Source organism: Grampus griseus, assembly GCF_964374135.1.
Source record: "Grampus griseus genome assembly, chromosome: 3".
NCBI lineage: Eukaryota > Metazoa > Chordata > Mammalia > Artiodactyla > Delphinidae > Grampus > Grampus griseus.
In genome coordinates, this window is record NC_139019.1 from 125,947,169 (window position 1) to 125,964,835 (window position 17,667).

Genomic DNA, 17,667 nt, shown 5'->3' on the forward strand with positions numbered 1-17,667 from the left:
TGATCCCGACACAAGGGCCCATGTTGTTGCCATCTGTCATCACACTTGTACTGTTCTCAGTATAGAAAAGAAAATGGGGACGTGAGAAGCTGGACCCAGAGGAGCTTGTGCTTAAAGAACTGTGGGCAAGAGCCTGTTTCTTCTTGGAAGTAGGGAATGTATCTTGTGTGTGGAACATGGAGACCAAGCGTGTCCGCATCCAAAGACTGCAGCCCCGCTCCCCACGGCCCGGCCCTGCTCCCCACGGCCCGGCCCCGCCCCACAGGCATCTGTATTTGGGCTCTCCGGGCTGTGTCCTCCCACCAAACCACAGGATGCAAGGTCTGCAGTTCACCCCCTTCGAACCGGACCCAACAGAGCAGCCAGGAACTGGGAGTGTTCTACTCACTACCTTTTATTCTCACAGGCGCCGTGGCCCTGAGGGCCGATGACAAGCTTGGCTGTGCAGACGGAACTGGGGGTTGGTAGAAAGGAGGGGCTGCGGGTGGAGAGGCTGGTTCTTCCTGGGTGGGTGATGCTGGGGAGAGGGAAAGGGTGGCTCCTCCCCCACAGTTAAATGGGCTGGAAGGCCGAGGCCAATGGGGGAGGGGACAGCAGAGGTGTCCGTTCTGGGGCTTGGGTCAGTGCCATCCCTTCTCCCTACACCTGCCCACCTCTTCCATGGGCCTAGATCTTGGAGCACCATGTGGTGTCAGAAGTGGGGGTCAGCCTGGTTCATGGTCCATCTCCCCGGGCCTTATGTCCCTGCTAGTGGATGGGGTTTTGAGCAGCAGGGCCCTTCTGCATTGTTAATCTGTGCTGTTCTGATGATTTGATGTGTCCAAGGATGATGGAGAGCCAGGCGCCAGAGTCTCATAGAATGAGGTGCAGGGTAGGAGACGGCAAGGGGAGGGGTGTGTAAAGGAGGGAGAGGGGCTAGGGTAGGGGGCCAGGGAAGCTGTGGCCATGCAGGGCTGGCTGAGTGCTGGCGTCTGTGTCTGCTGTGCTCACAGGATGACTGCGGAGAGAGACACAGCAGGTTAGGGTTGGAGTCACCTGTTGCTGCCCCTTCCCAGCATCCTGTGGCCTCAGAGCAGTCGAGGACTCTACCCTCCACTGCCTCCCGCTTGGGTACAAGTACTGACCATCATAGCCCCTGAAACCCCCAACCCTGGTCCTCATCTGTGAAATGGATGTTGGAGAATGGCCCAGGGTCATCTACCCACGAGGGAGTAGGCCCCTCGGGGGCTAAGCTGCTAGGGACCAGATCCCCTGCAGGGGCCCTTACCCTGACCGAGATCCTGCTTGGACATGCCCAGCCCAGACGACAGATCCTCCATTTCCAGTGGGTCTGCAAAGGAGCACAGTGTCCACGTGTTAGCTGCAGCCCAGACTACCGCACCCGTTGACAAGGGGCCTGGATGGGCTAGTTCTGCCCAACCTCGCCACGAGCCTGGTGCTTGGTAGAACAGACATGAGTGGAAGGATGCTTGTTGGATGGCTGCAAGCGGCAATGAAGTGCGGCCGGGGAGTTAAGTGAGCAAGGCCAAGGAGGGGGTGATGCAATCAGATGGGTGGATCTGGAGACACCTGGATGCATGCGTGGATGGGTAAAGTGGAAGGACTGAAGGGTAAATGAGTAAGTAGATGAGTGTGGGCAGAGGAGAGAAATAATAAATGCACAAACAGATAAGGAATGCACAGGTGGGTGGATGCATGGCTGAGTGGCTGCCCCCCAGGAGTTGTCACCTCGAGTGTCCTGGCCCCAGGTGCGCCAGGAGAGACCTCCTACCCCTCAGCCTTCCTGGTCCTTCCTGCTCCTGGCACAGCGGCCACTGCTTACCGCTGCAGTTATGGTGCCCACGGCTCCTGGTGTGGGGGACCTCGGTGCCGTTGGGGAAGACGCACCAGCAGTAGCCGATGCTCCCATAGCACTGGAGCGGCATATAGTTGCCATTCTCGTCGCACTTGGGCCTGAACATGCCCGGGTGGATGTCAGGGATGCGGCTGACCTCTTTCTGGCACTTGGTCAGTACTGAAGCGACAGGCACGGTGAACACAGTGAGTGAGCAAGCTCTGGGCCAGGGTCTCAGCAGAACCAGAGATCCACATACCACTGCTGTGGGCCTAATGCCTTCTGTCCAAATGGCTGTACTTGCTCTACCCATTGCACAGATGGAGAAACTGAGGCCTGAACCAACAAGGTCCAGGATCAAAGAGGAAGTGAATGGCTGTGTGGCTAATTCATCCCAGAACATGATTTCTTCAAACACTCAATGCCTATTAAAGTTTAGAATTGCACCTGTGATTCTGACTTCTAGAGAAAAGCAATGGACACCTTGGTAAGTCTGAGCTTGCATTACTGGGGGTATCCAAGTAGAAGTGGGGGTTACTATGTGATGGGGATGTTATAGAGGGGATTCAGACATTAGCTGGGAGTTGGTCGAGATCGCATCCAGTGTGCCCTCTATGACTCTGTGATGGAGAATCTGAGGCCCAGAGAGGGGTGGACCGTTGATCTTCCACTTCTGAAACTGAAGCCCAGAGGGAAGAGACTTGCCCAAAGTCACACAACAAATTAGCACCAGGATGAGAACACAGGACCCATAAAGGCTTTAGGGCTGAAAACCCTGGTATACATTGTCCATGAGATGGAAAAACCCCAAGGCCCTCTTATCTAGTACCTGCTGGCTGTGTGACCTGGGAGAGGTCCCTTTGAAGGGCGAGAATCATGAGCCCAGCCCTCTCATGGGAACCTGCAGGGTGCAGTGCTGGGTGGGGAAGGTCATTGCCATGACTCCTGGGATGTTTTGGGTGGTTGTTGCTCCAGGCCCCCTTGTGCAGTACCATCCGCCACAACGAGGGTCACCTCCTGAAGGGAGGACTCGGTACCCCAGACAGGATGGGGGCTGGGGGCAGCCAAGCCCAGAAGAGCAGGCAGGAGAGACAGGAGTGAGAGCTGAGAGGCTGGGAGAGTCCTGTGCATGGATCAGGGAGTGCCTAAGGCTCTACCCCTGAGGGAGCTCCCAGAAACCCTGCCTCCCCAAGGCTCCCATTCCCTCTACCTTTTGGTGGAACTTCAAAAGGCTTCTCCTCCAGCGAGATCTTGCTCATTTCAAACAAAAGCCACTGATGCATCCAGCTCTCAAAGAGCTAATGGGGATAAAGGCAGAGAGTCAGGCTCAGTAGCCCTCTCCAACCCAGCCTGACTCTGTCCCTGGGGACAGAGACATGGAGGGCCAGCGGGAGCCTGCTTCCTCCTTAGAGACCCCACAGGGCTTGGTCACTCTTCCATGGCTGTGGTTTTCTGGGTGCTGGTAAGCCGCCTCCAGCTTCCTGAGAATGGCTTCCCTGCTCACCCCGCCTCTTCCCAGGGCTGCTCTAGATGTCAGGAGAGGGAGGGTACCAGGGCAGGGGAAGCTGCTGACCTTCCAGTTCATGCCATCCATGGTGTCCTTAAGGTGTTTCAGGTTTTCTGGGAAGCTCCCCTTCAGCTGCGGGTACACCTTCAGGGGGTCAGACTTCTGCAGGGTAGCAAGGCAGGAAGGAAGGTTAAAAAGCTTCCTGGCAGGCAAGGTTTAATGTGCAGCCCATGTTCCCCTGGTCTTCCGTTCTGAGGGCTGGACCCCAGACCTCAGCATGTTGGAGCTAGTGGGGAGGGGAAGTGGTCTGGGTAATACGGCTACACAGCTACAAGACCCCAGGGCTAGGAGTTGGGAGACCCAGTTCCAGGCCCAGTTCTACCAATAACCCTCAGTCTTCTACTCCTTGCAGGCTCCTGTTCATCTTTCAGGTCTCACCTCCTTCAGGAGGACTTCCTTGACTTCATCCCAACCGCCCAGCTAGGTTGGGTTCTCGGCCTCTTTCCTCACAAAGTCCCCTGCACACCCCTCATCACCTGGTCACCTGTCTGTCTCCCATGCTAGCCTGAGGTCTCCGTGGGACTAGGAGCTGGATCTGATTGCTCCCGATTGTGGGTCCAGAGCCTTGCACAGTGCCTGGCACTGAGTAGACATGCAGCAAAAATTGGGGAAGGAAAAAACAGGCATCTTCAGCAAGTCACTTCCAGACTTTGGGCTTTGGTTTCTCCATCCCAAACACAAAACGGGGAGTGGTGGGTCTGGACTTCATATAACGTTTAAGGGCCACACTTGTCTTCCTTCACTAATCTGGTGATCCCATATTGGATGTCTGCTGTGAGCCAGGCATGGCGCAGGTCTTGAAGCATAGCCTCACTGGGGGCTTATGGGGATGGGGCAGAAGCTCAGGGATGCCTGGCCAGGTTCCACTCACCAGGAGCAGCCGCATCACATGGTCCTGCGTCATGTTGCCATACTTGGTGGCGTTCTGCATGGGCTGTGGAAGGAAGGAATAGGGTGTTTCCCAGCACTGGCCCATGGAGGAGGGGCCCTAGAGCAGAGCCAGCAGCTGGGGTCTGGGTGAGAGTGTGGATTCGCAGATGTTCAACAGGCCCACCTCTGCCACCTCCAAATGTGAGGGCTCGGGCAAGTCACTACCTTCCTGCCTCAATATCCTATTCGTCAACTCTGCATAAGCTTTCCTGCCCAAGGCTTTGTGGACGGGAGATCGTTTAGTGAACAGAAACGTTATCCATATATGATATCAAGGGATCTGAGAATAGGAGGGACTGTGAGATGCTTGGGAAATGAGAAGTATCTCGTAAGTTGTGGAGGACTGAGCCCTCTTCCCAGGGAGGGCCCCAAGAGGCTCCTTCCTCCCCCACCTCTGGAGTTCCTCCTCCTCCCCCAGCAGTCAGGACCCCCTCTCCAGCTCTACTTTTCCCGGGCCAGCTGTCCTCCCCTGTCCCTTGGCACCTGCCCTCCATCCAGGCTAGGTAATGCTTCCCTCTTCCGCCGCCCTGGGGCTGGCCTTACCTCCGGGCCTTCCATGGGCAGGTCCTGCAACAGCATCGGGGCGCTGAGCCGCATCTTGGTCAGAGGCTTGGCGGCTGTGGGGCAGAAGGTACAGCATGAGCGTGGCCCCAGGGAAGAGGGCACTCAGCTCCGGGGACCGAGATCTCAGACCCAGATGAGGGGCTGGAATTCCAGACCAGAGAGAAGGGACAGCGGGCGCAGCTGGATACAGGAATGAGGGGTCTTCTGAGGTGAGAGACGGGGGGGTGAGGGCTGTGGGGATGGGGGGGTGAGGGCTGTGGGGATAGAGGTGGGGCACGCACACTTGGGAAGCTTCATGCGCAGGTTCTCCAGCTGCAGGTTCTGCGAGATGACTGTCAGCTTGTCCAGGCGGCCCTGCTGCTGGTACAGGAAGTAGGCGGTGGTGGCCTGGCCAGCCAGGAGCAAAGCCACCAGGATGGAAAAGCCTGTGTACAGGGCTCCACGGCTGCACTTGCTGTTGGGGGCAGGGAAGATAGGTCAGAAGAGGGTCCGCGGAGGTGGCTGCCCCGAGGACTAGCAGGGAGTGGGGAGTGTGCCCCCCATTTCCAGCCCTCGGCCCTCAGCTACCCCTAACAAACACACACTTTAAACACAAACAGGTGCCTATGAACCTACAGCTTGAAGACGTTCCCCTGACCCCCTACCTCCAACCAGTGCTGCCCCTATAGCCCTCCCAGGTGGAAATCCTGGAGCTGCCCCTGGGCCTAGGCTGCGTGGGGAAGAAGCGGTGACAAGTGCTTGTCTTCTCCAGACCTTGGTCCCACCTGTGCAATGATGGGTCGAGGTGGAGGGTCTCCCCAGGTTCCCTCTACCAGAGGATCTCCTGAGGATCAGGGCTGCCCTCCAGGCAGCCCCCACTATGCACCCAACCCCTGTAGTGAAATCAGAGATGAAGGAAGGAAGTAGGGCCTGGACAGCAGAGCATGCAGCCCACCTGAAAAAGAGAAGTGAGGCCTTGCCATTTTTAGGAGTGGGTTGGGTGCATCAGACAATGTCTGGCTGGAGCAGGGCCAGGGACCACCCCCTGTGGGAATACATCCTCTGCCCAAGACACTCCCTGTGCCTCTGAGCACATCTCTGCCATTCTCTGGGCCTGTTTCATGGGTACCTCTCACATCAGCAATTCTAGAATTTGGTGGTCATCATCTGAAGTAAGATCTGTCTGTGACCACAGAAGTATTATGAATGGTAATATCTACCGGGGATGGGGGTTAGGAAGCAGGGTGGGGCGTATCTCAGCAGGATTTTGGTGCCTGAGCCTGTATGACCTGGGAGAACGTCTCACGCTCTCTGGACCGGCTGGCTGCACAGGGAGGGGTGGCCAGACCTCGGCCAGCCCTTGGAGCTATTGGCCTTGGATACACTTTTGAGGGCACATGTAAATATTACGTGCCGGGGAAGTAAGGATCCCACCCCAGGACCCTGAGAGTTCCTGACCGGTTTGTTTTCTCCCACCTACCCCAGGGGTAGAACTACTAGGACCCCACTGGAAATTGAGGACGAGACTGCACCCTGCTTACTCCAGCAATCAGCAAGGATAGTTTAGGAACCTGCAGGAACACCCTGCTGCCTAGTAACTCATGACGTCACAGACATGGCTCATTCTCACTGGCTCTCTGCTTGTCAGTCCTCTGTGATTTCTGGGCCAAGGCCCAGCCCAAGGGATTATTATTCTGAAAGGAGAAAGTAAAAAGCCTGTGTGGAGAAAAGGAGAAAAACCGACAGGAGGGGAAAACAAATCTTACTCATTGGCCTTCCCAAGGAACAGGGGTGGCCTGGCCTCTGAAGTGGTGAAAAGTCCACCCAAGTCTGGGTCTTGCCTGAGTTCAAGCTCTACAGTCTCACCCCTTCAGCAGCCCCACACCCAGTCTAGCCCCAGCTCTGCCTCCCGCCATCCCCTCTCTGAACCTCAGTTTCTCATAAGGCCTGAGACTCTAGAGAGTCATAATGAAGACGAGACCATGTAACCTGGATTGGAATCCTGGTTCTGCCACTCCCTTAGCTCGGGGACCAGGGGCAAGTCACCACCTAACTTCTCTGAGTGAGTAACTTGAGGTAAGAACATCTACTCTACTCAAAGGTTGTTATATAAAACAAGAGCGGGGGTAAAACTCTCGACTCCATACCCAGCGTGTGGTTAGCACCCCATAGGTAACACTGAGCACGAATCTCAAAGGAGTTAACAGTTAACTTGAGCATCTAGATGCCTTCCTATCTATGCATCTTGATTGCCTGTCTCCTGCTTCTAGACAAAGGCCAATTCTTGTCACCCCTCTCTTTTTTTTGTTTTTTTTTTTTTGCGGTACGCGGGCCTCTCACTGTTGTGGCCTCTCCCGCTGCGGAGCACAGGCTCCGGATGTGCAGGCTCAGCGACCATGGCTCACAGGCCCAGCCGCTCCGCGGCATGTGGGATCTTCCCGGACCGGGGCACGTCCCCTGCGTCGGCAGGCGGACTCTCAACCACTGCGCCACCAGGGAAGCCCTTGTCACCCCTCTCTTCACTTCCTCCTTTCTACTGCCTCTTTCTTGACTAGTAATAATAATTGGCCAAAGTTGGGAGCCAACCAGAACTAGCCAACCAGAACTAGCCAACCAGAACTGGTTCTAGCCAACCAGAACTACAAATGTTGCCAGGCAGAAGTGTTCACAAAAGGGTCCAAAACAGGCCAGGACAGTTTTTAGAAGCAGTAATTGAACTAAAAGGAAAATTAGACAAGGATTTGACGAGGGGGCACCCTTTCTGCTCACTGAGCCCATGCTGGGTCTGCAACTCACTGGGAGGCCTGAGCTCAGAGGGGGACCCATCTTCCCTCCCTGCAAATCGTGCCTCTAGAAGGAGGTCAGATGGTAGAATAAACTCAAACTTTGATATCAGACTAGTCCTGGGGTTCAAATTCTGGCTCCAGTATTCAGTAGCTGCGATAACTTAAGTAAGTCACTTACTGATATGTCTCAACTTTCTCTTATGCAAAGATGGGAATAATAAAAGTACCCAACTTGGGCTGCCCTGGTGGCACAGTGGTTGAGAGTCCGCCTGCCGATGCAGGGGACACGGGTTCGTGCCCCAGTCCGGGAAGATTCCACATGTGCCGCGGAGCGGCTGGGCCCGTGAGCCATGGCTGCTGAGCCTGCGCGTCCGGAGCCTGTGCTCCGCAACGGGAGAGGCCACAACAGTGAGAGGCCCATGTACCGCAAAAAAAAAAAAAAAAGGTACCCAACTGATAGGGTTTCTAAGAGAATTACGATTGAGTTTAGCATTTAGTTATATGTCTGGCACAAAATTAATCATAGTAATGACTAACAGTGACTGAAGATTGGTGACAGGTATACAGTGAATAGGAACTATTATCATAACTCTTGTCGTAGTTATTATTACTACTACTGAGACCCAGAGAGAGACACTGATTTATCCAAGTCACACATGACAGTAGCAGAACCTGGACCAGAATCCAGCCCTCGTAAGAGTCGGCCCTCCTAGCCATGGGATTCCCCAGGATTTTCACAGGCTGTGAAAATGGTCTCTAAAGGTCTCTAGTTACCTGTCCCACAGTATGCAGTTCCTCATGACACCTCTGAGAGTCTCTCCCAAACCCATTTCTGCCTGGCAACAGCTGACATCACAACTGTAGGTCCCTGTCATTTGCGAATTATTTGGGGGAGCAGGGGCATTAGGGTAGCTGCATTCTAACCACGCCTTTTCTTTTCAGGGGAACAGATGGATGAGGCCATCTTGGAGTTGGGAAGGGGTCCTCTGGATGGCTGTGCTGGCCCCTTGCTGCAAGGGAGAGGGGAACAGGCAGGGTACCACCCACATCAACCCACAGTCCCTTCTAGAAATTTAGCCAGAGACCCCCTCACCCTTTTTTGATCCCCCTCCAACATCTCTCATTCCCTCCTGTGATGGCAAAGGAGGTCTCCATCTACTCTACAGACACCTGCAACGATAATTCCCTTGATATAAACACATATAGCAATTTGTGGTAACTAGGAGGAAACTCCTCTGTGATGAGCTGCTTCTACCAATCTCTTTTAGAAAATCTGCTCCATCTAGGATCCATACTATTTTCAAAATCTGGTCCAAAATTTCTAACCTAGGCCTCATGGCCCAGCTTCAGGGGACTCTGTGAAGCTGCTGATATTGTGTGAAGCTCTAGGGAAGGAGTCCAGAGCTCTCTTGATTTTCAGAAGAGAAGTGCATGATGCATAGAAAGTTAAAACCCCTGTCCTAGAGGAGCTCCCTCACTTTACAGGAGGGAGAACTGAAGCCCAGAGCGGGCTAGAGACTTGCTCAAAATCACCCAGTTAGCACTGGGGTCAGAGCCCAAGTCCATGCCTCCTCTGACTCGCGGTCTACTGCTCCTCCTGTAGCACCTGCGCACTCTGTGCGGCCCAAGGTCTGTGTGCGCTCTCCTGCCGTTCACACATACCTCTCCTGGGCTCCAGGGCGCTGGCCCAGCATGGGCACCTGCTCATGGTTGGAGATGAGGTCGCGTTGGTCTTCCATGGTTCCGGCCTCTGGTCTTCCCCACTCCTGCTGCTGCTGCTGCCTCCTGCCTGTCTAGGACGCTGAGCCCCTGGCTCACCTCTTGAAGTTGGGGCTGAGAAGGAATCTGATTCGTCCACAGGAGGGCACTCCGCCCACCTAGTAGAAGTGGAAGTGAAAGCCACAAAGCTGGAAATACCCCCCACTTGAGCAAAGCTTCCTTTAAGGGGGCAGGATGAGTCGGGGGAGGTCCCCCAGGCAGGTGGAAAGGCCAGCATGCTTCCACTGGCTGCCCAGGGCCCTCATCACTTGTTTCTGGGCAGACCTGTGGATTCATAAGGCTCTTTGGATGTTTTGAGAAACAGGCAAATGTTCACTCCCTAGACAGGAAATCACTTTGAAGCAAAAAATACCCAAAATGCTTTGTTTGTCTCCCCTCGCACCTATAGATGAGTGGGTGCTGAAAGGGGCTGTGCCCCTTTTGTGAACTTAGACAAGTTCCTCTCCTTCTCTCAGTCCTCAGTTATGTCATCTCAAAATGGAGGAGGAAAGTTGGATTCACTGTTCCCTCTGCTTTCTTCTAACTCAAGCATTTTATGAACCTGAGTCCATGGTTCTAAGGCTCTGGTACTAATATTTGCCACCACTTACCAAGCCCTCCTTTGTGCCAGGCACTGTGCTAATCGTTTTGCTTGCTTTGTTTCATTTAATCTTTACAGTAACCCTTTGAGGGCTGTTTTATTTTATTATCTCCATTTACAGATAGGCACACTGAGGCTTTTGAGAGGCTACATGTTTGCCCAGGATCGTGCATCCAGGAATTGCAGCCCATGATTTTAACCATTCTACCCTTCTCCCTCCTGATGCTCAAATTGTGTCGTTCAAATTCATGAAAGCAGGTACCTCTACAGGGAGGGAATGAGGAGGGACTGGGAAAGGGTACCCAGGGGAGGTTTAACTGTGTTGGCATGGTTTTATTTCTGACTATCTGTGGCTTGTAGACCTTATTTTTTTTTATTAATCTTTATGTCTTTTGTGTGTGTGTTTAAATTTTCATTAATAAATGAACAAATTTATGGTATAAGTACATGAAAAGATGTTCCACATCATTAGTCGTTAGGAGGCAAATCAAGGCCACAGTGAAGTACCACTTCACATCCACCACAATGGCTATAATCAAAAAGACAGATAACAAGTGTTGACAAGGATGTGAAGGAATTGGAACTCATATATTGCTGGCAAGAATGTAAACTGGTGCAGCTACTTTGGAAAACAATTGGGCGATTTCCCAAAAAGTTAAATAGAGTTACATATGACCCAGTAATTCCATTCCTAGATATCTACTCAAGAGAAATGAAAACACGTATCCACACAAAAACTTCGTAGTGGATACACAAATGTTCATAGCACCATTATTCATAATAGCCTCAAAGTGAAAACGACCCAAATATACACCAACTGATGAATGAGTAAACAAAATGTGATTTATCCGTACAGTGGGATATTATTTAGCCATAAAGAAGAATTAATATCACAATAAAACTGTTATTTTTTAAAAAAGGAATGAAGTACTAATTCATGGCACAAAATGAACTTTGAAAACATCATGCTGGGCTTCCCTGGTGGTGCAGTGGTTAAGAATCCGCCTGCCAATGCAGGGGACACGGGTTTGAGCCCTGGTCCAGGAAGATCCCATATGCCATGGTGAAACTAAGCCCATGCACCGCAACTACCGAGCCTGCGCTCTAGAGCCCGTGAGCCACAACTACTGAAGCCTGCGTGGCACAACTACTGAAGCCCGCATGCCTAGAGCCCATGCTCTGCAACAGGAGAAGCCACTGCAGTGAGAAGCCCATGCGCCGCAACTAGAGAAGGCCTGCATGCAGCAACGAAGACCCAATGCAGCCAAATATAATAAATTTATTTTTTTAAAAAAAGAAAAGAAAACATCATGCTAAATGAAATAAGCCAGACACAAAAGGCCACATATTGTATGATTCCATCTATTTGAAATGTCTGGACTAGGCAAGCCATAGAAACAGAAAGTAGATCAGCAGTTGCCAGGGGCTGGGGGGGAAAGGGGATGGGGAATGACTGCTAATGGGTATGGGATTTCCTTTCAGGGTGATGAAGATATTCTGGAATTAGACAGTGGTGATTGTTGCACAACTTTGTGGATATATGGAAAAACCACTGAATTGTACCATTTTAAAAGCTTGACTATTATGTGAAATTTATAGCTCAATTTAAAAACAGATTTCTTGGTAATGATCGCTAGAACACATATATAGCTTTGCTTCCTCTTTCACTTGGCTCTGTCACTAAAATGGCGAAGAGTTGCCTTTTTTTTTTCTTAGTGTAAATCTATAAGGACAAAGAGAACAGGAGAAAACAGTGCAAAATTTTGGAAGCTGGAAAGCAGGTGGATTGGAGGTAGTCATTAACAGACCCCAGAAAGCTTAATCCTAAACCTGCAGCTAGAAAAGCTGAGAAGCCACCAATTTACATGATAGAACAGGCTCAGGAATTGAGGTATTAGGCACACTGGGTGGGAGTACAGGTGGGGCTAAAAAGAAGATTCGTTGGAAGTCTGTTTATGAAAACAGTTGGATATCCATGTCCTCTCCCTCCCCAACTATCCCTCCCTCCCTGAAAGAGGACTGGAAGTCTATCCCTAGGCACAGTGCAGGGCATGGGCCCAGTTCTAAAGCTGAGAGTCCCAGCCTTCTCTCTGACCCAGTTCACAGAATGCCAGAAGCCAGACCTTCTTTCTCCAGGCAATAAATGAGAGAAGGCTTCCCTGGAGAGTATGACCATCCCACAAGGAATGACCTAAAGATTCTGATATTGGGGTTCAACAATGAAACAACCCAGCCAGATAACCCTATAGGGAAGCCCTCAGTGAATAAGCCCTTCACATGGGTCACGGCTTCCACTTGATTTTTTAGACAATCAAGGGTCATGGGACATCTGAAGTAAACCTCTAACATAAAAGAGAGTGAACAAAACAACTAACCAAACCCCAAAAACCATGCAGGAAGCGAACACTCATTAATAGCCTTAGGGAGGTAAAGGATGATACTGCACCCATGAAACAAGAATAGTATGCTATAAAGATAGAAGTACTGTTAGAAGAAGAACAACAAAAAAGCTCTTAAAGACTAAACATATGAGGGTAGATATTAAACAACCAGTAGGTAAAAGATAAAGGTTTTGTGTGTATGTATGTGTGTGTGTGTTTTACCTCCCAGAAAGTATACCACAAAGATAAAAAGAAAGAAATAGAAAAGATAAGAGAATTAAAGACCAGTCCAGGATGCCCAATAGCCAAATATCAGAGTTCCAGAAATAGGGAACAGAGAAAATAGAGGGGAAAAAATTCAGTACAATTCCCAGAACTCAAAGACATAAATTTCCAAACTGAAAGGGCCCAGTGAGTACCAGGGCCAAAGTATAAAAATAATTTCACACCAAGGCACATCAAGTGAAGTTTCAGAAAAATAAAGACAAAAAGAAGATTCCACAGAAAGAAATAAACAAGACAGATATAAAGGACCAGGAATCAGAATGACTTTGGACTTCTTAAGAGCAACCCTGGAAACCAGAAGATAACGGAGCAACACCTTCAAAATTCGATGGGAAAATGATTTCCACCCTAGAATATTTACTGAGCCAAATTACTAAATACGTAGGAGGGTGTCATTAAGGTATTTCCAGACATTAGGTATCTCAAAAATTTTTTCTTCCTCAGAAAGCTTCAGGAAGGTATGCTCCACCAAAATGAAGGTGTTCACTAAAAATAAAGGAAGACCTGGGACACAGGAAACTGAAATTCAGCTCACAAGAGGGAATGGGGATCCCCAGAATGATGGTACAGCAAAATCCCAGGAGTAAAGCAACATATCCATATTGGATCAGGCCCAAAGGCTCTGAAAGACATTTCTTCAACAAGATAAAATTGATAGATAGCTGATAGGTCTGAACATACTAAGAGGTGACTTAGATCCTTTTTTGGAGAGTATGAGGTTGAATTATGATAATTTCACAGAAAATTAAGCAAATGAAAAACCAAGACAACTATTAACTCTTGGGAAAACAAAAGTTATATAGGAAATGAATAGTCATGATACTATACTACATAATGCAGCTATAAAAGGCATTTACATTGTCATAATATAGTAAACTTTGAATACTGACCTAACTAAACATACAATAGAGGCATTTGGGAGGATGAGAGGTCAGGAAAAGTCACTTAGAGGAGAAAAGAGGGCTAAATCTTGGTCTTCCACAGTGAAAAGCCAACCAGATAATGTTTAAAACTGAAACAATCTGGAAGTAACAATACCAGTAGTCATTTAGAGATATGGAGGTTAATACCAAATGAATCAGCTAAAAACGTTTTAAAGTGGTATGAAAAGGAAGGTAAAGAATTGCTGTTTTTCACAGCCAGCCCTTTAGAAGGATTTGATTATTTAAATATGTGAATTTATAACTTTGATATGAAGTAAAACTCCATTCAACATCGAAGTCAGTTGATTCTAAACTGACTGTGATAACAAAATGGTAGTCTAATGCCTTTTCCTTGCGAAGCAGCTTTAGGCCAAAGCTGAGGGTGACCCCAAGGGTCATCCTGTCCTCGCCCACAGGAGGCTGGAGACGATTCCAGCTAGGAGGGTGGGCTGGATGATGGCTCCCTCCTTTGCTTCTAGTAGGGTAAGAGGACTCAGTTGTCACACAGGCCCTGCTGCCCGGTGGAGCAGCCCCATCCTACCTACCCTCCTGCATGGGATGGAGACAGAATGACAGGAAGAAGGAAGGCTTGGTATCTGCCACACCCTGAGGGGTATCCAGGGTTAAGGCAGGATTCTGCTCCCCCACTATTCGTATGAAGAAAGTCTGGCTCAGAAAGCGGAAAGGAGCTGGCCCAAGGTCACAAAGAGCTGGGACTGGTCTAAACAAAAGAGCTCTGAGGCCAACTTGCTGGATTCACATTCTAGTTCCAAAATGGCAGATCCCAGGGCTGAGAAAGGGAAAACACAGGTGAGTCGGAGACATCTTTTTTTCCCAGAAAGCGAAGAAGTGCTCAAAGACCGCTGGAGTTTGTCAGAAGGACCCTGGAGCCAACTTGAAGAGGCACCTGCCAACCACATATGAGACAATTCCAGCATCAATAAGAATAATTTACCCCGCCTCTTTAAAAGGAACTATACAGTTCAATCCCAGCTGATGAGGAAAAACCCTTGTTTCTAGAAGAATGCAAGCTAACTAATGTAAAAGAAAAGACAGAATTAGAAAATCACCTGTTTGTAACCCCCAGTGTAATAATTAACTCAGGCAAGGACCACCAATAGATGCCCAAACCATGAGACAAAGGGTTGGGGGAGAACAGGATATCCACATGCCATAGTATCATCCCCAAAGTCCTTGCTGGTTGTTTACAGAAAAAGGCAGTCTACAATGGTGCAGCCCTGCTGTCACCACCACATGATCAAACTTTTAGCATCACCAGTGGTGGAGCAACATAACATTATGTATTTCCTAATGGGGTAAGATACTCAGCTGGGGAGTATCTTTGCTAAAAAAATCATTAAATGAATCTGCCTTTAGACCTAAATTCTAGTTTACAGGACACAGAAGAACGAATGAAATAAAACTATGAGGAAACAGACAAATTCAGAGACAGTCTACAAACAACAACTGTACCCATCGAAGAGTCAATGTCATGAAAAAATGTGCATGTGTGGGTGTGGAGAGGGTTCTATATTTTAAAAGATTGAAGAAACGTAACAACCAAATGCAATTTGTAAATTTTGACAAGATTTTGGTTGGGAAAAAAGCTGTAAGAGATTTTTATTTGGTTTTGTTTTTTGGGTTTTTTTAAAATACAATTTATTTATTTATTTATTTATTTTGGGCTGCATCGGATCTCCCTTGCTGTGCGTGGGCTTTCTCTAGTTGTAGCGAGAGGGGGCTACTCTTTTTTGCGGTGCGCAGACTTACTGCGGTGGTTTCTCTTGTTGCAGAGCACGAGCTCTAGGCGTGCGGGCTTCAATAGTTGTGGCGTGCAGGGCTCAATAGTTGTGGCTCACGGGCTCTAGAGCGCAGGCTCAGTAGTTGTGGCACATGGGCTTAGCTGCTCCGCGGCATGTGAGATCTTCCCGGACCGAGGCTCAAACCCGTGTCCCCTGCATTGGCAGGCAGATTCTTAACCACTGCGCCACCAGGGAAGTCCCTGTTTTTTGGGGGGTTTTGGCCGTGCCGCAGAGCATGTGGGATCTTAGTTCCCCGACCAAGGATCGAACCCGCACCCCCTGCACTGGAAGCGCAGAGTCTTAACCATGGGACCGCTGGGGAAGTCCCTGTAAGAAATATTTTTAAGAAGCTGGGGCAATTTGAACATGGACTGAATGTTAGCTGATACTTGGGAATTATTACTGCTTTTCTTAGATGCAATAATGGAACATTAGTCTGCTAGAAAAATATACTTTTAGAGGCCGAAGGCTGAATGAAGTTCTTGGAGGTGACATGACATGAGGTTTGCAAGTTATTTTCAAAATAGGAAAAAAAGAAAGATAATAGATAAAATTAACAATAGGTGAATCTAGGTGGTGGGTATATGTATGAACATTTTCTCTGTATGTTTGAAATTCTGAATAATAACTGTTTAGAAAAAACGTAAAGGCAATTGTGTACAAATCCAATTTCCTCCTATATAAGAACTGTGCTAGCTGCTAAGACGACACTATATTCCCATCACATTATTGACACATTATTACATTGACAGTGGGCTCTTTCACAGCATGAGCACAAAATGTGTGTTGTAAGCCTCCTTGAAATTTCTCAGAAACTATCAAAAGTTTTGTTTTGATAAGAAAAAAATTCCAGCTCCACCACTACAGGATGTGATTTTGAGCAAATTACTTAACTCCACCATGCCTCAGTTTCCTCACCTGTAAAATGGGCATACTAACAGAACCTAAACCATTAGATTGTTAGGAGTATTGAATGAATTAGTATACATATGCCTGATGTAGAGACTAAGTGTGCAATAAATATTAGGTAGTTCAGTGATAAATTTTTTTCTGCAAATCTGCTGCATCTGAATCCGGGACCCTGCCTGTACCCAGAGATTTGGAGCTGCTCAACAGAGCCAGAGGGGGCCTCCCCCTCCCACTCTGGATCATCCTGGGAGTCTCCTCCTGTGGTGTCCCCATTAAGCTAGTCTAGGTTGAGATGCCTGTTCTCCCTTGGTCTGGGCACTCCAAGACCCAGAGGTGTGAGTTCCTGCCAGATCACCAGGGTGAGCCAGGAGGTGGAATCCCCCAGGACCTCTGCTATCCTGTTTTCCTCCTTAGTCCCAAAGTCCCTGAGAGGAAAGAGCCACCCCAGGTGGTAGGCAGTGCATGTCCAGCCCTATCTACCACCCCAGGATGGCCTGGCCATCCTTTCTGTACGGGGACCCTAGCACACCTTGGCCATGAACAAGGGGTTGGAAAAGGTCCTCTTTGTGGGAAAGGAGCAGGCCTGGGCTACAGTCCTGTACCTGTTATGCCTGGCCTGGGCAAGCCACTTACTTCACTTCTTTCACTCACTCATGCATTCAACAATTATTTATTGCACATCTACTTTGTGCCAGGTCCTTGGGCTACATAAATGAACAAAGCAGACAAGTATCCCTGCCCTTATGGAGTTTACATTCTAGTGGGAAACAAACAAGTAAGTTTATTTATTAAAGAGTGATGGCAGTGGTGGCGCAGTGGTTAAGACTCCATGCTCCCAGCGCAGGGGGCCCGTGTTCGATCCCTGGTCAAGGAACTAGATCCCACATGCATGCCACAACTAAGAGTTCGCATGCCACAACTAAGGAGCTGGTGAGCCACAGCTAAGGAGCCCACGAGCCGCAACTAAGGAGCCCTCCGGCCGCTACTAAGACCTGGCACAACCAAATTAATTAATTAATTTTAAAAAGAGTGATGGCAGACACTAATATATATAAAATGGATAACTAATGAGAACCTGCTGTATAGCACACACTTCGCTGTATAGTAGAGGCTAGCACAGCATTGTGAAACAACTGTACCCCAATAAAAACAAAAAAAAGAGTGGTGCCAGAGATCGGGAAAAGGAAAGGTATTACTGCAGCAGCAGGATAGGGGCAGGTTGTAGTACTTTATAGGGTGTTGGGCTGGGCCTCACTGACAAGGCGAGATTTGGGCACAGGCTTGAGGTGTTTAATGCAGCCCGTGTCTGGCTGAAGGATTCCCTGGACAGAAGGAACAGCCAGAACAA

At 49.4% G+C, this 17,667-nt stretch overlaps 1 protein-coding gene across 2 annotated transcripts; it reads right to left on the minus strand.

Annotated features, from left to right (window-relative positions):
• Positions 1 to 376: 376 nt before the first annotated feature.
• On the minus strand, positions 377 to 9,520 carry CD74 (CD74 molecule). Of its 2 annotated transcripts, XM_082651347.1 has the most exons (9): positions 9,323 to 9,520; positions 5,177 to 5,349; positions 4,875 to 4,948; positions 4,273 to 4,335; positions 3,408 to 3,503; positions 3,045 to 3,132; positions 1,823 to 2,014; positions 1,268 to 1,330; positions 377 to 997 (listed from the first exon to the last, which is right to left on the minus strand). In XM_082651347.1, exons 1-9 carry the CDS (start codon positions 9,397 to 9,399, stop codon positions 987 to 989), a joined length of 837 nt encoding a protein of 278 aa, XP_082507473.1. In that variant the 5' UTR covers positions 9,400 to 9,520; the 3' UTR covers positions 377 to 986. The 2 variants fall into 2 exon arrangements, with proteins under 2 accessions (XP_082507473.1, XP_082507474.1); XM_082651348.1 differs by lacking the exon at positions 1,823 to 2,014 and having other exon boundaries at positions 9,323 to 9,504.
• Between the last annotated feature and the right edge of the window lie 8,147 nt (positions 9,521 to 17,667).